General features: G+C 38.5%; 1 protein-coding gene across 1 annotated transcript in view; it reads right to left on the bottom strand.

Annotated features, from left to right (window-relative positions):
* LOC122794288 (myb-related transcription factor, partner of profilin-like) overlaps window positions 1–5,055 on the bottom strand; it is a 201,769-nt gene extending 196,714 nt beyond the window's left edge. The window contains exon 1 of the mRNA XM_044062580.1: window positions 4,510–5,055. Coding sequence (XP_043918515.1) covers window positions 4,510–4,930 — 421 coding nt within the window. The 5' untranslated portion in view covers window positions 4,931–5,055. The remainder of the gene's footprint in view (window positions 1–4,509) is intronic.
* Window positions 5,056–22,297: the final 17,242 nt, after the last annotated feature.

The raw sequence follows: 22,297 nt of genomic DNA, 5'->3' as shown, positions 1-22,297 counted from the left end.
CATAGTTTCGAAACACAAATCATCTGATTCTCTGCTATATTGTTGAAAATATGCCTAGAGTGCATACTACTCCTATGGAGCATATGATTACGCCATGTGGATTTCCTGTGCATAAAAGTATTAACTGTTAAAATTCCTGTTTTTTTGTGATATAAAAAATGAGGCCACAATACATCATTTTAAAACTTTTCCCACCTTTAATGTAACCTGTACAATTCAACTGAAAAACAAACTGTTAGGGGAAAAAAATAAAAAAAACATACAATACGCTGGTTCCATAAGTGTGACACCCTTAAACTAATACTTTGTTGTGTGTGCACACCCTTAAACTAATACTTTGTTGAAGTATCTTTTGATTTAATTACAACATTCAGTCTTCTTGGGTACACACCTGCCATCAATTAGAGAGACTCTGATTAACCCCAAATAAAGTTCAGCTGTCCTAGTAGGATTTTCCAGACATTTACTCACTTGCCCGCTACAGCAAAAGCCATGGTTCACAGAGAGCTTACAAAGCATCAAAGGGATCTCATTGTTGATAGGTATCAGTCAGGAGAAGGGTATAAAAAAATTTCCATAGCACTGGATATACCATGGAACACAGTGAAGACAGTCATCAGAAAGTGGAGAAAATATGGGACAACAGTGACGTTGCAAGAACTGGACTTCCCTCCAAAACTGATGAAACAACAAGACAAAAACTGGTCAGGGAGGCTGCCAAGAGACATTCAGCAACAGTCAAGGAGCTGCAAAAATTTCTGGCAAGTATTGGTTGTGTACTACATGTGACAATCTCCCATATATCCCATATGTCTGGACTATGGCGTAGGGTTGCAAAATGGAATCCTTTTCCTACACAGAAAAACATCCAGGCCCGGCTAAAATTTGCAAAACAATACATCAAGTCTCCCAAAAGCATGTGAGAAAATGTGTTATGGTCTAAGGAGAACAAGGTTGAACTTTTTGGCCACAATTCCAAAAGGTACGTTTGGCACAAAAACAACACTTCGCATAACCAAAAGAACACCATTCCCACGGTGAAGAATGGAGGTGGCAGTATCATGCTTTGGGGTTGCTTTTCTTCAGTTGGAACTGGGGCTTTAGTCAAGGTGAAGGGAATTATGAACAGTTCCAAATACCAGTCACTTTTGGCCCAAAACCTTCAGCCATCTGCTAGAAAGCTGAAGATGAATTTCACCTTTCAACATGACAATGACCCCAAGCATACATCTAAATCAAGAAAAGAATGTTCACCAGAAGAAAATTAAAGTTTTGGAATGGCCCAGCCAGAGCCCAGATCTAAAGCCAATAGAAAATCTGTGGGGTGACCCGAAGAGGGCTGTGCATGAGATGCCCTCGTAATCTAACAGATCTGGAGCGCTTTTGCAAGGAAGGGTTGGCAAATATTGCTAAGTCAAGATGTGCTATGCTGACAGATTCCTACCCAAGAAGACTGAATGCTGTACTTAAATCAAAAGATGCTTCAACAAAGTATTAGTTTAAGGGTGTGCACACTTATGCAACCAGCTTATAGTACAGTTTTTTATTTTTTATATTTTTTATCCTAACAGATTTGTTTGTTTTTCAATTGAATTGTACAGGTTACATGTCACATTAAAGGTGGGAAAAGTTTTGAAATGATTTATAGTGGTCTCATTTTTTATATCACAAAAACCTGGCATATTAACATATCCACTGTATATACATATATATATATATATATATATATATATATATATATATATACATACACGCAGCTATGGTGTTGTACTGACTTCTGTATAAAGGTCATCATACAAAGAAGTAGGAGGAATTATGAGAGAGCAGAGGGGGATTGTGATGGGATTAGTTAATATAACTTGAAAGGAGATATTGAACTTTATCACCCTGGTTTAGATGACATTTTAGTAGTTTGTGAAATTTGAATAAGAATATGACAGGCAATGTATTAACATCAAGGCATTAGCAGACAGCACCAGTACTCACAACACTGCAACTGTGAAAGTAGACTACTTCTGTGTAAAAATCTTTTCAGATGCAAACAAAACATCAGTGCTAACTGCAGCTTCCAGGTAAGTTATTCAAAGAACCTGCCCCTATTAGAGGTGAAGTTAACTTGTAGCTGCCCACATCACATCTGGATCATTACTTTAGATTAGCATTGTAAAGTCAGTATCCATTTCAGCAGTACTGCAACCAGACTACATAAAATCCTGGAAACGTTTGTCAATCCCTTAGTACAAACAGCTGTGTGGTACTACAGGTTTATTAGGCTTCAATGTGCACAGTCTTTACTGAAGTCAGAAATATTTGTTCAGTACCTACTTCTTGTTCATTTTATTCACCTCAGATACTAGACCACTACTATTCCACAGCTTTAAAATATGAATTGCACCATTTTGTCACCTCTTTCTGGTTCACACACACACATAAGCCCATGTTCAACATTTTCCTCCATCTCAGCCATCATAGTTGGTTATCTCTGTCACATCTTTGACAACTGAGAGGAGTGATCATGCCTCTCAACTGTTCTTGACTCTGCAGAACACCCTTCATTTTGTGCCACATTTTTGCCCTTTGCCTCGTTAGTCAATAATGCTAGTCAGAGTTTGAGACATCTTATTGCTCAGAAAAAACTTATCTGCAATGCATTTAAAGGGTATGTTGACTGATCTTCTAACCACTTTTATGTGAATTTTAGCGTGATGTTTAAAATGAGTCACCAGTTTTGTCCCCATCCTTATTAATTTTGGTTTTACCCAGAATTCCTGCACAGAAGTTGAGAGATATAGGAGTGACTTTTTGTTCTTAGCACTGCTTCCTTCTGAAAATCTATTTTTTTTCTTAGCAGTTCCTTCTGAACCGCATTCCTAGCCATTACGTTTTGGTTTCCATATTACGATCAGATTTGCTTTAGGAAAGTGACTCTAATCAGGTGTTCATGCTTTTAAGTCCCTTCAGCAAGTCAGCATAAAAAGAAACCATTATAAATCTGTCAAACTGTTAATAACTGCTGATTTTGGTCACACTGCAAACAATACTGACACAAGACTACTGACGATGTGTGGTAAACACCAGTGTAAGATATAAAGTATTAAATATATCAACTAAACTCTAGGAAATAAATTATTTGAACAACGTTTAACTGCAAGTCAGTTTAGCAGTGACCTGCTTGTTATGCTTCCAGGTGAAACTGTAAAATATGCATCAGTGAAGCAGAGTCCCATTCTCTACACTAATTTTTACAAAAAACAGAACTTTGTTCAGGTCTGGGCCATACAACTAAAGCCTTACCTGGACCAGGTGACCAAATTTGGGAAGTTACTTGAACATCCACTGGCCGAGAGGATGGGTATACCCATTCTGGGGAGGGGTATGGAGCTGGCCACCAAGCCTTCAGGGAAAGGGACAAAACATATGGCTATGGAGCAGGCCACAGTACTGCGGTGCAGTGAGTGGTGGTAGCCTTAATTGGAAAATGCAAATTCATCAAAGAAGGCAAAGTGGTCCCAGTGGGAACAGAGGATATAGAGAAGCAACCCTCATGTCCGACTTAATGACAATCTCTACAGACAAATCTCAACCTCTTGGTTCTGAAGATGACCTTCCTAACTCCACCACTGGGCCACCCAGGCTCAAGTGCATTTGGGGAAGGCTTTTTATAGTCAGCAAACATGTGGGCAAAAAGTACTCCGAAAAAAAGTCTGGCAGCATGCAATCAGGAAATTTTGATAAAAATTTCAGTAGGTGTGTTTCCAGGGCGGCCACGGTGGTGCAGCGGTTAGAGTTGCCGCCTCACAGCAAGAGGTTTTCCGGTTCGATCCTCGGCTGGAGTGCCTTCTGGGTGGAGTCTGCATGTCCTCCCTGTGGTCGCGTGGGTTTCCTCCGGGTGCTCCGGTTTCCTCCCACATCCCAAAGACATGCTGTCGGTGGACTGGACACTCTAAATTGGCCTTAGGTGTGAGTGTGTGTGTCTGTGTGTGTCTTCTGTGGAAGGTTGGACGCTGGGCTGGCAACTCGACACTGTAAAAAAAAAAAAAAAACTCCACTGCCAATCATGAGCGGACAAGTGATCCACTGTGGTGACCCCTAACCAGGAAAAGCTGAAAGAAGAAGATTTCAGTAGGTGGGTTTCCAATGATGCAGAGTATCATTTAACTGGTGAAATTAGAACCAACACTGCAATTACCTATGTGCAACATGCAGGTACTAATTAAAACAGGAATGTGCATGCAAGCATACACGCACATATACACATACATATCTTCATTAACTTTACATTTTCCTACTTTCCAGGAACACATTCACAGCAACGATGACATTCTGAAACACTTTTTCCAAGGCCACTTGATTCATTAAAATGTGGGACAAAAGCGTATTTCACTGGTGCCATTTGTATGCCAATCTCTGTGCCAGATAGCCCTCTTTGTATTCCTTCAAAGCTGGATTCTAACCGACTACATATCCCCCTCGTCTTTGGCAGGAGGGGGACTATTTAAAACCATGTACCTTGCTGCTGCGTTCCTGCTGGGCTTGCGCAGTCCACTCCTTCACCACCGCTAGTTGCTGGCCCCACGATGCCAAAGATCAACTCCTCCTCAGCTGACAGGGTTTCTTCGCATGTCGCCACAGTGTTGGGCCCTTGGGTAGAATGAGGGACACGGGATAGTCTCTCTTTCGTCCGCCTTTTCAAATCATTCCAGCGCTTCTGGACTTCCTGCCCAGTTCTTTTCCAGCTAGTGATGGCATTGATTTTGGTGGCAATGTTTTCCCATACTCCTCGTCTTTCTGCTGTACTCAGCCTTTTGCTGCGTACCCCAAAGAGTTTAGCGTAATTGGCTCTGACTTCCTGTATTAGGATCTGGTTCTCTTCGAAAGAGAAACGGGGTTTTCTCAGTCGAGTTACTTCGTCTGTTATCTCTGCAGACATTGTGCTGTCTGCAAAGCTTTGAGCCACTGAGGCCAGTTTTAATCACGTCGATATGGAGAAAGACACGCCTCTAACACTTTAAAGCTGTGATTGTTTAAATATTAAGGGAAAAAAGAAAAATATAATGTTACCTAAAATGCTAAAGTGGTGGTTGTGATCCAAACGCAACTCAAGGCAGCAACACAATCAACATACACTGTTACGACAACTTAATACAGTGTAGGTAAAGGCTGCTCTTAAAGTGATGCAGCCCCCACAGCTCTCAACCAATCAGGGACACATCCAGAAATAATCAGGGACACTTTTCATATAGTAATATTATTAACCTGATACATTGACAAAATAGAAAATACATAAATATACATTTTTAAAGTAAAAGAAGTCTGTAACTCTAATTGTTGTCATTACAGTGCAGTTCATCAGCTTTTCTTTCTCCAAAAGTCAGCACTTTCAGGGCAGGCGGGATTATGAGGGACAGACATAAATTTCAGTCAAAATCAGGGATAGTTGAGAGGTATGTATTAACCGCCTCTGACATACATATGATGAGATGCAAACTATGCTATACTTTACTAGATATAAAATGTAATGAGAGAACGACGCTTCATTAAAAAAGCAGATCTCCTTTGGCTTACCGGTCAAAGGCACTCTGCTCTACGGTACGCATAGTGCAAATAAGTGATCTCTTACAGAAACAGCATAACAACGACACGTGTGACCTGGTGCAAAGTCATGAAAACCAAATAGTTCAGTAGTAAACAATTACGTACGACAAAATGAAACGAAATACTAATTTTTAAAATCACATTAGAGTTAACAACTTGGATTGACAGACAATTACACACAAATACTTATCCAACAAATATCAGAATCCTTTCCGCTGTTGATTCTGTGTCACTTATAAAATACGTGGTCATGTAATTCCTTTCTTTAAGAAAGTCAAATAAGTTTCACAATCTCCTCCCACTAGTTTAGTTAACCCAGCCCACGTCTTTCTTATCATAACACTAACGGGCAAGTTCAGAAATAACAGGTTTGCACTCTTAGGCAGAACGTACACTGCACTATCTCTATGGAAACTGTGTAGGCCAACTCTTTGCCAACCAAGAGGGCTGAGAGACGTTGGGCAAGGGAAAGAAATGGAGAAACTGCAACAGAATATGTCATAGCTCTCAACAGTCCAGGTTTATGCCTCATATTTTCGTCTATTCGTCGTAAAACTTGTGGTTTTCTGACAAATCACACTGATGACTGAGGCCGCAAAATAATGGAATACGTTTGAATTTCAGACCTCACGTCTTTCAGAAAATACATGCTAACACAAATTGTCTAACTCTAGCAACTTTCTAAATAGGTCCTTATTGGGGGGGGGGGGGGGCTTTGTCCTACCATTATTTTAGGTTTTGTCCCGATGTCTTTCACTAAGAGGTTGGGAGGCAGTATGCGTGTCAGGCGTCACCAAGAAAAAGTGCATTGAAAATACACTGAAAATCCTGTCAGGGGGTGCAGTGTAGTGACATATGCAAAAGAAAAATATTTCGTGGCAAGTAGCAAGTTCTGACGATGACTTTAAATTACTGTTTCTTTTTATTTCTGACTGTGTTTATTGTCTACAGTTTTAGAAAATAAACAGCTTAATGCATACCACTCACCCCATTATTTATCACTTTGTCCATATTTCTTGTTCTAAAATGTTGAGAGGTATGCTTAAGCTGTTTATTGTCTAAAATAAACAGCTTAATGCATACCTCTCAACCTTTTAGAACAATATGGACAAAGTGATAAATAATGGGGTGGGGTTTCAAATGTCCAAAAATGTGGGCATTTTTATATATATCGCTCTTGCAAACTTAGAACGTTGACAGAATAACTGGTTTTACAATAGCATGAATTTTCTGAAGTGTATGAACCCTGAAACCCAAATGGCTGTCATTATTTTCTGATTTCAGTTCTTGCTGATTTGCCAGAAAATCAAAATTTTATGAGGAACAGGACAAAAATCTGGACATTTTGAGAAAATCTGGACGGTTGAGAGGTATCTGTAATGGACTACTTTGTAGATGCATGAAAAAAAAACTGGCCAGTAATTTATTGGACAGAACAGCAGATGCACACATTCAGGTACATAACTTTCAAGCACACGCACATCCATTAACTACCACCACAGGTAAAAATGTTGAAAGGGACAGGTTCAATTAAAAAGCTATTAGGTAAAATAATTTCTTGAAGAAAGCCAAACATTATTGTATGTATTTTTGTAAATTAATCTTTTTTTATTGTTATTATATGTTGCTGTTGCTCATGTAAAGGAACTGGTCTTCAGAGAGCCTTGTCAGCCACAACTTGAATTGCATACTTTTTGGGAGGAAGGAGAAAGCATGTGCAAACACAGAGACCACTCAAAACTCCACAGACTGACCAGAGATCAGGACTGAGACTGAGGGTGGGATCTTGACTACTGACGCACTATGTCACTTATTTTATGTGCAAACTATTAGTTTTGGGAACACTGGAGATATGTTCTGAGGCTATTTAATATATTTCCTCAAAAGCTGAAAAGTGAGGTCACTTTGATTCCAAACATATGTACAGAGGAATAAACAAAAAGGGACCTTCATGGCACAATTCCCATGTTTTCACAAATAATGCAATGTCAGAAATAAAACTAATTCTCAGTCAGAATGGTATCTATGGGTAACATATCTGTTTACCCCACAGGTAGGAATTAGTAAATAAACTGTACAAAAATGTAATGTTATAAAGAGTGTAAATCTCCACCCCATTATGCTAGGTGGCCAGTGTTACATTTGGCATTCAGAAATGTGATCACACTCACCCTGAAGGCTTACTCAAACCATATGATGTAATTACACCTTTACTTTATACATATTTCTATAACAGTTAACCATAGAATTTTTGGTATATTCCAGGCAGCCATGGACTGTACCCCACTACCACCAAAAACTACAACAAAGTAAATAGAACATCCAGTCCTGCAAAAGCTTACAGGCTTTTCTTTTTACTCAGTATAAGGGGAAAAGGGGAATTTAATTGTTCATTCTGTTATCCTAATCATGCTCTATTTAAAATAGTACCAAGTCTACCTTTTGGCTGTTTTTCAGAATTAGAATCAAAACTAGCCTCGACTACCTGGATATTTTCTCTTCCCCTTCCCTCTGTAATTAATGAGCTGCACCCTACTCTTGCTGGTAGCCTGCACTTTGCTCTTTCCAGCAACTGCTTTTGTGACTCTCCCTCTTTACCTGTATAGGCAGTTCTACACTGGTTTGTTTGTTCTTTTTCATGCCCTGGAGGTTCACTAATTATCACTTGCTGTATTACTATTATGTTTACCATTCCCTGAAGTTTCACTGATAACTACTTGCTGTATTATTATTATTATTTTATTATTATTATTATTATTATTATTATTATTATTATTATTATTTTATTATAATATCTTTCTACCCTTATTGTTTTTAACTCTACTACTTTTAATACTACAGAATCTAAGATTTATTTAGTATTTATGCTAGTAAGCACCCTTAGTTACTTGGTTGCAAACTCTAGTAGTGTCAACTCTACTGATTGCTTTTGGCTGTGCACTGGCCCTAAGGGTCTGGAACCTGTTCCATTCACCCTCACCTAGATAGGGCTCACTTTGGTCCACTATCCTACCACCATTGCCCACCCACCTCCACTACCACTACATTTATACTTCCCACTCACTCCATATCTACAACCAATCAAACACATTGCAGCCATCCTATTTGCTTTTCCCCCTTATACATAACTATATTACATCACACTTCCTTTCTTTTGGTCCTTCCCTCCTTACTCTACTTTTTATCCTCCCCCTACTATTCCATCCACCCACCTCAAGTTTAATCAGCAATACCTTAATTTATTCTACTGATCATCCCTTATTTAATTCTTCAAACCTATCTTTGTCCACTATAACTACATTATGCTGCCCTTTAACTTACTAGCTTTACCTCTACTATCTATTCTTGCTCATGCACATCTTATCACACTCCATTGTTACCCAAACTCACTGTCACCTCCAGAGCACTGCACCATAATTCTAAACCATCCCCTCTCACTCTGCTACAGCACCTAGCCTATAATCTTATCACAATCCATACTTTCTTTAATTATTAATAAAAAGAAGAACCTACACTAAACACAAATAATTTAAAGGTGAAAACTAAATATAAAAAAAATATTTCACTCCCACATCTCTCATCTAAGCTTGCTCTTGATGGTGATATACATCCTAATCCTGGACTCTCTGTACAAATTTGCAACTCTACCACCTCAGCTACCCCTAGTACTTCTCTTCTTCTTAAACAAGGTAATAGTCTACTTTTGATTAACTTAAATCTTAAGAGCATCTACAATAAACTACCACAGTTACATACCTATATAGCCTCATGCACTCCTGACAGACTAATAGCCACAAAAACCTGACTAAAACAAGCTGCTAAAGATCAGGAAATTCTCCCCCAGGCTACAATATCATTAAAAATGACAGCATAAGAAAAATGAAGCTGGTGATGTGGCTATTATATATAATAAACACTGCAATCACTTCATACACCACCCCAACTTTCCAAGTGCTGAAATAATTCTCTCTTTGTAAATCAACAAACAGAACAGCATATGCATCACTGCCACCTACATCCCTCCTTGAAACAACATCCCATTACTAAAAGAAATCTGTGCTGGATCTCTAATAATATTAATGAGGAAAACATCATCATAAGTAATGTTAATACAGCCTACCTACTTATCAACTCTGACTCTCCCACACTCTCCATCAGTCTCTTTCGTTTTACCCAGATTATCACCACTGTTTCTCAAATAGACAAATACAGTGATAGGGAGTCTACATTATACTGGATCCTTATTACCACTCTCAACAAAATTAACACTGCTAGCTGCCTACCTGACACCATCAGTGATTATCTGCTGACCTTTTCCGCGAGACAATCAAATAATGCACATTAACACATTATCTATAATAAGGTGCATACACTCTCCTCCTTCACCAACTACCAACTCAGTCCCTATAGCTACCTAATTCAATACACATTTCATATACTCTGCCCTCTCCCTACTTGACAACATCCACCCAACAGTCTCACTATTCCAAACAGTACTAATCACCATCAAAATCCTTTCTCCCTCCAACCAGTATCTACCTCTTCTATTAGAAAACACCTCCTAAAAATTCCACACCAGTTGCTGAGAACCTGCCAACATAATATCTCAGAATTGCTGCAGATGCTATAGCATACTCTCTATCAGTACACATAAACTGATCGATTACAGAAAGCTACTACCCTGCCATCTGAAAAAAAATCCACATCATCCCTCTACATACAGGGAGACATTCACTGACCTCTCCAATTACCAGTCTATAGTTATTCTACCTTCACTCACCAAAATGTTAGAAAAATGTATTAATTCCCAACTCTTTTCCCATCTTCATAATAACAATTTCCTCTCAACACTCAACATTGTTTCTGACCTCACCACAGTACCACTACTCTTCTTCTCAATTTTACCAAAATCATGAACTCTAAAAGAAACATTGGCAACCTGGTATCTTCCTTCTTTTTAGACATCTCAAAGGCATTTGACCCAGTTTCACACCAATGCCTGCTCCATGAATTAGTCTCCATGGGAATCTTTCATTTATCTCTTAGCTGGTTCCACAGCTATCTCAGCAACAGGCTCCAGACTGTAAAATGGAAACCAGATCTCTTTTCCCTTCTGTCTGTCTCTGTTGGCATACCTCAGGGAGATATTCCAGACCCTTTACTATTCTCCATAATCACAAATAATCTTCACAAAGCTACCAAAGAAGCCTCCATAGAACAATACGCAGATGATACCATGCTCATATCTCTGGACCAACTCTATCTCTACATTGCAAGATGGCAAGTCTTTTTCCTCAGGTGAGGCTTGGCTAGATGACTGTCAACTACTTTTAAATACCAAAAAAACAAATTAATGTTTGTCTCTGTCAGCACAGAAAATATCTTTCAACATCTCATCAGCAATAATACCTAAATTAAAACAGTTTCCAACAAAATCTTCTTGGTGTCTTAATTGATGATAACAGATGCTGTCCTGTCTTTCAACTCCACCTTTCTCAGTATTATTGACTCACTTGCCCAACTTTGCACAGTCCATATTAAATCTAGTATATCTCCTTGGTTATCAAATTCCACCCGCACCCTAATAAAAAATAGAGACAGAGCATGGAAAATGTGGACCAAAACAAAGCTCCCTGCAGACTTGCTAAAATACAAAGAACTTAGAAATCAGACCAAAAAGTATATTAATAAAGATAAAAGAGACTTCTACTATAATCCACCCTCAGCCTTGAAATCTAACCCCAAAAAATTTTGGAATTCATTAAACCACATAGTGCATCCTGGTGGTCCCTGTTCCCCCAATCCTTGTACTGATAAGACTCACAAAGATACTGCCTCCACTTTCAACCCATATTTTATTGACTGTATATCCAAACTATTTAACCCCAGTGCCAACTCGTCTACCTTTAATAATATTTCAAACCACTCTTTATCATATCCCACTATACTCTCATCAAATGCTTTTTCCCTCAAACCTGTACCCACTAGCTACAGCAAATCCCTACTCTCTAAACTTAAATCTTGATCAGCTTCTACCGACAACATTCCTTCCCTTTTCCTTCAATTAGCTGCTGACTCTCTTGCTCTCCCTGTATCTATCTTAATCAACTGCTCCACTTCAGAGTCCAAAGTCCCTTCCATATGGAAACAGTTCTTCACTCTACCTATACATAAAGGAGGTAACAAAGTCCTAGTAGAAGTCATTCCATGTAAAAATAGCTCAGGGGACTCCCTTATTCAGTTGCAAAAATGTAGAACACACTACCTCCACACCTCAGACTACAAAACCACTCTACCACATTCAAAAAACTTCTTAAATCACAACTTCATGAAAACCAACTATGTAACTGCAATGACCCTCCCTGAAACCACCTCTACTATTATCCATAGCCACCCCTATAGAACATTTCCACAGTCTTGTACTCTACCCTACACACTGAACTCGATGTAATTATCTAACATACTTTTTTTCTTCTATGAAGCTGATTATATATACTGTACTTAGGTTCTCCTATATATCTTGTAACCAGTTTCTTTTTCTTCTAAATAACATGTTAAACCTTTTAAACTTTGGTTAAACATTGTTAAACTTTGTTAACACATTTCACCAAATTACTATGAAACCTTTGGAGTTTTTCTCCCCAGGACTCCACTGATAAAGGACACCTTGTGTCCAGTCGGACAATCCTGGTAAACAAATGTTAATAAATAAATAATTTTAGACCAGTTGCCATCCTGTCTCCTCTCTCTAAAGTTCTAGAAAAATGCATACATAAACAAGTTACGCACTACCTACTCCCTGAAAATCTGCTCACACCTACTCAACATGGCTTTAGACCAAAGCATAGTACTACTACTACTGCTCTACTCTCATTCCTTAATACTATATCCCTTGCCATAGATAACAACAAACTTGTCTCCTACCTATTTTTAGATCTCTATAAAGCTTTCAACACTGTCTCTCACCCTCTCCTTCTGCACAAAATAATCAACCTCAGCTTCTCCCCTGCTACTGTTGCATGGTTTTCCAGGTACCTCAATGGCAGATTTCAAGCAGTGAAGTGGCAATCTGCACTCTCCCCTCTTCTCCCAGTTAAAATGCATGTCCCTTTTCAACATCTTCACTAATCTTCTTTATTCTTCCTGTCCTCAGTCATCACTGGTCCAATACGCTGATGACTCTACTGCCATCACTATTGCTGACTCTCCCTCCAGACTCATCTCTACAACACAGACTTCATTTAACTCAGTAGAAAACTGGCTGTCTGATAACCAGCTTATCCTTAACCAAAAAAAAAACTAAAGCTACTGCTTTTTCTTCCTAAAAACTACAACCACATTAAATCCACTTTCACAATCCCGCCACTGAATAATACACACATCAAGGTGGACATTAGCACTAAACTCCTTGGTATCATCATTGACAACCAACTTAAATTCCATCTACACATTAACAACTGTATCAAGAAAACTCATCAAAAACTAGGGCTCCTCTACCGCAACAAAAAGTTTCTCACCAGTGAAGCTAAAATAACTCTCTCTTATGCCTACCTCCTACCAAGTGTATTATATGGCTCTCAAATTCTTACTTGCCTCAACTCCACACTCCTTGCCAAACTTGAATCTACCTACAACAAGATAGCCAAATTTGCAGCCCATCAAACTTACAAGCCACATCACTGTCTCTCACTCAGACACCTTAACTGGCTTGAACTACCTCACCAGCTTCTACTTCCTCAACTCTAGATCATCCACTCTATCCTTTATCAGCCTTCTTACTGTCCTACCCTATCATCTCCCACTATTCACCTGCTATAGCCCTCTGGAGCTCTAATCTAGATCTGCTACAAATCCACAAACCTAAAACTAAGAAAGGATATATACTCTATAGCTATAATCCTTCCAAGGCCTGGAACAAACTCCCACTAGAGATCAGGTCACTGAAGCAACTTAGTCAAATCAAGCTAGCCACTAAAGAATACCTGTTAAACCAATTAACCTGCCTTAAACAGCGTATCAACCCTAACTGCACACCTCTATCTGCTCCTAACTTATGTAACTTTCTCTAACTCCCTAGACCTTGTCTCGCATTAACTTCTCTATCCTAAGCACATTACATACATTCTTATCTGCATAATGTAAGATTTTATGTCTGGTGACAAAACTATTGTTAGTCTGTAGGATTCTAAATCTGATAGACATAATGATTAGATTACTGTAGTAAATCCTTGTTTTTCATGTATATGTTTCCTTTGAATATTTTCTGTAAACCAGTAGTTGATTATTTACTTATTTTTGTAAATGATAATCTGTAGAACATGTAGAGCTTTTCTCCCTAGGCCTCCAATGAAAAAGGGCTACTTAGCTCAGTCAGACAAACCCAGTCAACAAATGTAAAATAAATAAATAAATAAATAACTTAAAATATGATCAACACATCGCTCATGCCATTAAGAAAACAAACCAAAAGTTGGGCTTCCTTTAAAGAAACAAATGCTTTCTCAGTGATACTCTAGGAAATTTTTAGCAACATCTTATCTTCTCCCTTCTCTTTTGTATACAGCACCCATCCTGACTAACCTTCACTCAACCTTAAAAAATAAACCAGAGGTTTGCTGCAATAAAACAGCTACATTTACATCCAACATACCAAAGCATTCATACTACTGCCTAACACTGACGCATGTACACTGTCTCAGACTACCTAATTACCTTACCTACTCCCAGTTGTTTAGTGCCAACAAAATAATACACAAACCCAACACCTGTCCAGCAGTACAAAACATCCTCAACACTGCTTCCCTCCTAGGAATCTTCACTCACAGAACAAATATCTCCTGACCAGGACCAAGTCTCATAACAGTACTGGTGACTTACTTTACTCAATTTATGTTGCTAAACACGGTAACTCCATCCCAACCACCCAAAAACAAGACATTACCACATGCTTCAAACATAACCTAAAATGACTCCTAACTTCCTCATGGCTATGCTCATGCTCCCATCCTGACTAAACCCACCTTTCTATTTTTCTTCCATTGCCAATCTCTCGCTCTCTCACTCTCTTATATAGGTAGATGGATATCAACCACCCTGACTCTTTCATCTTTCTTATCCTTGTCTCTTTCTTTTTTCATCCCCATTACTGCTTCTCTAAATAACCTATATCATTAATCTTCTCCTACTAATACCCCTTCCTTACCCACCTCATTATCTTACCTACCTGTAATGTTATCTCATCCTCTCTAATATCAGAACATTTTCTATTTATGTTTTTCTTGATTATTTTTGCTTATATCCCTAAGAAGGAAACTGCGCAATGCCTGTTAGCTGTTAGACATTTCTTGTCCTTCAGCATGTAGCCCAAGGTCATACACCTCCCTGAGTCATATCTGTACATAACACAGGCAAATTAGCAATCTTTCAAACTGCAGAAAAGTGCATGTGGGTATGTCCTGTAACAGACTGGAATCCCAGCAAGGACTGACATCTCTGTCTTGCATCTACTGAATGCCATTTAAGCTTTGTCTTTCCTGACAACCTTTAAATAAAATAAGTAAACATAGAATGAGTAATTATATAGTTCTAAAAGCAAAATAAAGACTTGGCTGGTCAATCATATACAGAGTGTGCAATAAATGAAGTCAGCCTGGAAGAAAGATGTCTACTAGCGGACCTTTTAGAGCTGTTAGTACTTAGCATGACACTTTAACAGCAAGAAGATTATGACTTTGTGCAAGTGCCAATACCATGCAGCAGGACTGATGAACATTTGTTGGAAAAGTTAATCGTAGACTCAATAAGCTGTATGAATATGGTGAAACATGATAATGTAAATTCATGCTGTAATACAAAATACAGCTGAGAAATGAAAATGTGGGAAAAGTACACAAATGGAAGAGAAGTAGCAACAAGAAAAGTAAAATGGGATGTGGAGATGATCATATCAGGTGACCTAAAGGAAATCAGCAGTGTAACAAAGTGGCAAAAAAGGCAGAGTACTGGGAAGCAAAGGACACACCAGAAGAAACAGGAAGTTCTTATTCCTGTCTGTAACAATATCTAGAGTACTGAATGCAGTTCTTCATAATTTGCATTTGCACAAAAATAAGATACAGATGATTCAAAGGAAGGAGTAAATGGTGCAATAAAAGGACAATCTAAAATAACTGCATTAGTACAGTAGTTATTGTTGTTGACTCAAAACTCTTAATTATACAGTTAGGTCCTTGGCTGCAGTCCCTTCTATGTGGAGTCCACATGTCCTTCTCTGTCTGCATGGGATTTCAAAGGGCATTCCAGTGTCTTCCCACAGCCCCAAGAAATGACATAGGTGAAACTGAAATCTTTCAAACTGCCCACAAGTGTGCATATTGTATGTATGTCTAATTACAGACTGGAATCACAGCAGGGATTGATGTCTGAGTTTTATATCTACTGAAAGCAAGGATAAGCTCTGGCTCTTCTGTCAACCCTAAACTAGATAAAATAAGCAGACAAAGAATGACTTTAGATATAGTTATAAAGTGAAGGAGGCTGAATGGAGGACAGCCACTGTCATCCTTCTACACAAAGGTGGAGCGTCCACTGACCCAGGCAATTATAGGCCCATCAGCCTAACTAGCCTGATCTGCAAGGCCATGGAATGCATTACATGGACCTTATAAACAAGGACATTGGCAACCTCCAAATGCTTGACCCCACACAGTTTGATTTTGTCAAAGGGAGATCATGCTTGTTAAACTTGGTTGATTTCTTTGAAACAGTCACACCACCTAACTTAACCTAGCCAAAGCCTTTGACACTATCCCCAACTCAGGCATAATAGATAAACTCTCCCAGCTAGGCATCATCCCATATGTTACCAGATGAGTAGCTAACTGACTCACTGATAGAACCCACTCAGTCAAAGTAGGGGAAGTCACCTCTAGTAGTAGATCCATAACGAGCGGTGTACCCCAAGGATCGGTCTTGGGGCCTCTAATGTTTGGGATACACTTTTCTGAGGTGCAAGCCAAAACCAGTAGTCTGTGGCTGACCAAGTTTGCAGATGACTGCAAGCTGGGCTCTGTCTTAAATTCCCAGAGTGATGTGAACATCCTCCAAGAGGGCCTTACCCAAACTAATGACTGGTACCAGAAGCATGGCCTCAAACTGAATGCCAAGAAATGCATCATTATCCCCTTTGGGGAAAATGTCATCCCCACTAATTATCACATTTATAACAATGTACTAAGCATGCAATCAGTCATGAGTGACTTGGGACCCAGGTTGACCCAGGTTGATAGCAACCTGACTTTTGACCACCACATTGCCTCCATTGTACGGAAGGCTTTTTACATGGCCCACCTCATAAATAAGGGTATTTCATTCAGGAATAAGGAGGTCATAACATCCCTGTACTCCTCCCTTATCAGGCCCATTATCAAGTACAATGCCCCCTTCAGCATGTACCTTGCCAAGCACATGCAGCAGTTGTGGAAACCACAGAGGTTCCTGACCAGGAAAATCCAGGGTCTCAAACACCTATCCTATACAGATAGGCTAAAAGCCCTGTCCCTCTACTCAGTCTCATACAAACTGCTCAGAGGTGACAGTGTCTGGCATACAAGGCCAGTTCAGACCCAGCCTTGATGGAGTTGCTGCATATCTGTAAGACAAAGTCCAATCGCACAACTCACACACAAGGCCTTAACCTGGTCTGTGACATTAATAGAACTTGTTGGCAGGATAGATATGTGTTGCAAAGACTCCTCTGTCTGTGGAATAGACTCCCTCTCCATGTCAAGCAGAGTACCTCTCTAGCCCTCTTTAAGAGGAACCTGGATGTCTGGATTGGAAAAAGAAAATACACCCCTGGGATCCCACTTGTGTCCCTGCTGGACAAGGGAAACAGGTGATGACTTTGAGGGAACATGGGTGAAATTCTTGGCTAGGCTTATAAGGGCCTCTGGGCCAATAGCCTTGTATCATCCAATGAACCTATGAACCTAGGAGGGAAGCGGGACATAGATAACACTTTTCATGTACAAAGGAGTGTCCAGACTGACACATCCTATTTAAAATCATCACATGTAAGAGAAACTGAACCTATTTTGAAAATACCAATAGATATCTTGGGAGAAATATAGGATTTTTTTGACAAAACATTTGATGAAGAAATAGTCCTGAGGCAGTGATATGTTCAAAACTGTGAGGGTCTCAAGAATGCATGGGACAATCACAAGATAATTCTTATCACAAAGAAAAAATAAAATGTTGGTTAAAAAAGTTGGGCAGCTTATTTAGAATGTGAGGTAACATTCCTGATTAAGTAATCCATGCAGGTTTATCTACTACAGCTGTTTACATTTAACTGTTTTCTTTCTTATATCTGAAGTACAAGATGAAGAAATCAGCTATATAATTAAACTGAATTTTAAACTTGGAATCATAATTGACCATCCCTGATCCTTGACTGTTTCTAGTTTTAGTACACCTTTTAGAAATGTACATAATTATCAATGGTAGAAAATAGGCAAATATTCCCCTAAAGGGATTTATTTTTGTCACTGCAGAAAGTTACTTGACATAACATTAATAAACTTACCATCTGTATGTACCATCACCAAGGTATTCCCTTACTGTTCAAATAAGACTACAAACTAGTAACCATCTCCATCAGAATCCACAATCCATAAGAAACTAATATAACAGGCCTCAAATATATAACTATCCTACAATTAATACAGATCATTCTTTAGTGATATCAGAAAAATAAGAAATAACACAGAATTTTCCCAAGTTTATTCATAATGGTACTAATTACCCTGATCCAGTACCAAAACATACTGACTATTAAATCCAGTGCCAGCTTCATCCCAGAGTCATTGATTCCAAGCCTACTTGTCCCTGATGGAATCAAGGCATCAACCATCATGAAAAAGCATGTGATAAAAGCACTCTTCAAAACAGGGACTACCTTTTTCATGGGGCTTGACAACATACCAGAATGTCTAATTAATAGCACTAAGTGGAACCACTCAATCTCTTCATCCTGAATCAAGCAACTGGCTCTGTTCTACAGGAGTGGCACATATCTTTTGTGAAGCCACTCAACAAAGGTGGCCCTACCACAGACCTCACAAATGTCAGACCCATCAGCCAAATAAGACATTATCATACTCTCTATACACCATGAAGATAAAATAAAAATAAAAAGAACTATAGGCAGTGAGTTATTTGTCCCTTGAATCAGTAAAGCAGCAAAACACAGTTTGCAGGAGACTTTATTATCATAAAGACATCTTAGCAGAAGGATTCAGAGGTATGGAGTATTCTTTGTAAAGGGTGCACCAGCAAACTTATGAAACTAGCTATCTAAATTAGAGGTGTGGGGGAAAAGAGATTAAATACTGGAAAAAGAAGTCATGCATCTATGACCTCTGAAATTCTAAAATCAGCAACAGTAGCAATTGTGTGAAAAAGAAGATTCAATGTTAGCCATTAACCTGACTCAGAAGAACAGGGGTTAAGAGATAACTCTAATAAGAATTTTGCACCTCCACCAAACTGCCAAAGGAAACGTATAAAGACAGAGCTAGAACTAGGGTTCACCATGAGAATTGATCTAAATTTGACAATGATGACTCCAGCCTATATGCAAATGCATAGCTAAGAAAGAACAAGGGCACTCATCACCTAATACTGTTAAAGATCGCTATGCAGGTTGTCATGCTGCCAGCCCCGCTATCTGGAATTTTGTTAATAATTCTATGTCATTTGTGAATATTGATATGATTTATATAGAACTATATGTTACGTGTATATTAAACTATTGGTACAGAAGTGTGTGTGTTGAACAGGGTTTGTACAGTACTGAGCTTCAAGGATGTGTCCACAGTGTACCTACTAGAAAAGAACAGAAATGTATATAAACTATATACCTGTGGAAATATATATTTTAATAGTAGAAACTGGAACATACAGAGTTAACTTGCAAAAGTTAAAGAAAAATAAGTTGAAATTAAATTATTTTAAAATGGTGTTATAAAAGTTAGTTGTAATGCAGCAAGGGGATGTCTGGAACTAGGGTGCCTTCTGCATTGTTTTGTAAGTGTTTTATTGTTTTATGTCTTCCAGCATTTGCAAACATAGATGTTAAATGTTGGACACTGAGGGTTTAGCTTGGAAACTGAAAGCCATGTGACAAAAAGTGATGTCATCCAAGCTAACCCAGCAGTGATATTGGATATTAATTTAAGAACTCTCTCAGAGAGAGAGAGAGAGACTGTGCATTTTGTATTTTGTCTTGGACCTAGCAAGAACATCCACTCATCATCACCACCCACATTTGTCTTGCTCTGTAAGTAAGTTTTTAGGGCATAATAACTCTTTTAGATATAGGTAGAAATATAGTAAAGATTAGTTTAGATGTTTTTTGTATTTATTTGAGACTGTCCTGCAATGTTGTTTTAAAATATGTCCTGTGATTTTGAACTCTGAAGTTACTGTGTTGATTTATTGACTATTGTCTTGTTCTTTTATTATTTATTAAATATATTTAAATCTATCTTTGTGGCTGATATTTGTGAGACATATTGCATATCGATTTGGTGACACTGTACAGGCCATACCATTTGGATTAATAGTAACATTACACAGTAGGATTGGACACCCTTTGCAAGGGCCTGGAACCTTATAGTCTGGGCAAAAGGGGGCATAGCTATAGTAAACCTATGCCAGCCTTTCCCAGGTATGTGTGTGCGCGTTTGTATATAAGGACATTGCACTTTACTGTGTGTGTGTACTTGTCATCCCCCCTGTATGTACATTACCCTAGCTGTTGTCAGTGGTGAGGATTGAGGCTCTTTGATTACTGAGCCAGTGCAGGGGTGTCACACAGGTTTTAAAGCAACTTAGTAAAATGCTCATTTCAAAATCAGATGTGTTATACTGCACTATGTATATGCTAATGTGCCTTTCTCTGCTTTTTCTGTGACTACTAAGGAGGGTTTTATAATCAGGTGATTCACAGATAATGACAAAATTATAGACTAGTCCAGAGTTTCTGAGACAAGTAATAAAAAGCCAGAGTAGGTATAAAAATATAATCTGGGAAATGCTGTAGTAGGAGGTAGGTCAAGCAGGCAGCATATCTAATGAAATGTGGTACATCAGCTAGCTTAGTGATGCAAAGGGATAAAGTCCAAAAGTATCCCAGGCAACCTGGGTTCAAATAGCACACCTGGATGCTAGAGTAGGCAGCTGGGATGGATGGAAGTGAGAGGCTGATGTCAGCTTATTCATACTGGGGAGGAAAGTGTCAAGCCACTGCTGTTCGATCCATCTACTGGAGGCCAAAGTTGGTTCTAATGTAACAATCTGCCATCAGGGTAGTGTGCTTGTCCTACCAAGCAGCATATGTAATATTTAAAGTTTTATCAGGATACTCACTGAATACACAGACACTATGGATGTACTACCAGCCTCTACAAGGTCTTGACTGTCACTCCTAAAATGTACTTGACATAGTTAGGATCTCTAATTTAGGAATATGTACCACAATATACAGTATCCTCCCTTTTTTCTTGTTATGAAATGTTCATACTTGTGATAATCTGAGGTATTGCCAGCCATGCCAGGAGAAGTAGGGCAGTGGATGTGTGACATATGCCAGCACAGTTAGCGGGAATTTTGTAAAGAATTATATGTCATTTGTATATCAAACTGATTCGTACAAATGCTTGTGTTGAAAATGTATTTATAAAGTTGCTTGTATTAAAAATGTACCAACATTGGGCCCTGACTATATTGTTACTGAATTAAATGTGTATGTTTTAACAGAGGATACTGGAAGAAAAGAAGTTAGTCTCAGTCCCAATTAACTTTAAAAAATAGTTGAAATTAAATTAGGCCCTAAAGACTGTATCTTACAGTTCTGGTTGCAGCCAAAGACAAAATGTCTGGGAAATCAAGTATTAGAAAGCCTTCTTTATTGTCTCTAGCATGGAGCTAATTGCTACTCTGGAAGGGCAGAGGTTTAACATTGTTTTATGACTTCCAGGATCTGCAGCAGATCTGAGCAAAGCCCTGTCTGTGTGTATGGTAACAAATAGGTGCTAAACTCCTGGCAGCTTCTAGTGTTGGTGATAGTGTGGGAAACCGAGTCAGATGACCTGATGTGATGTAATTCTGTAAGCTATTCCAAAAATAATATTTAGATATTATATTGAGAAGTATTTCAGTCAGACTTAGCAGTCTGTTTCTTGGAACATGACATAGAAGTATCCCTCAGCTACTTCATCTTACCTTGCTCTACTAAGGAATCAGGGAATAATAACTCTTTAGATCAGTCAAGAAAATATACTGAGATTAGTTAAGTAATGTTTTTCTGTAACTATGTGAACCTGTCCACCTGTGTTATTTTTAATATTTCCTGTGACCGAAGCTCTGGTGTTCACTGTAAATAGATATTTAGTATTTTCATGTTCTTTTATTATTTATTATTAAATATATTTAAACTTTTCATTGTGGCTTATCCTTTTAGAAAATATTTAAGCTTTGACTGTAATCTATAATCTATGAACCTATGAGTGTATTTGCATGCATTTATTTGGTGATAACTGTGCTCACTCCAGAAAGCCTGGCTCTTTGGTCAGAGTTACCATTTGCATTAATATTAACTTTACTCAGAATAATTGGATAGCCCTTTAAGAGCCTT

The sequence above is a fragment of the Protopterus annectens genome, chromosome 1.part0 (genome assembly GCF_019279795.1).
Source record: "Protopterus annectens isolate FY-2018-M chromosome 1.part0, PAN1.0, whole genome shotgun sequence".
NCBI classification, from domain to species: domain Eukaryota; kingdom Metazoa; phylum Chordata; order Ceratodontiformes; family Protopteridae; genus Protopterus; species Protopterus annectens.
Note: the sequence above shows the minus strand (reverse complement) of the source record. Positions and strands in the feature narration are given on the sequence as shown.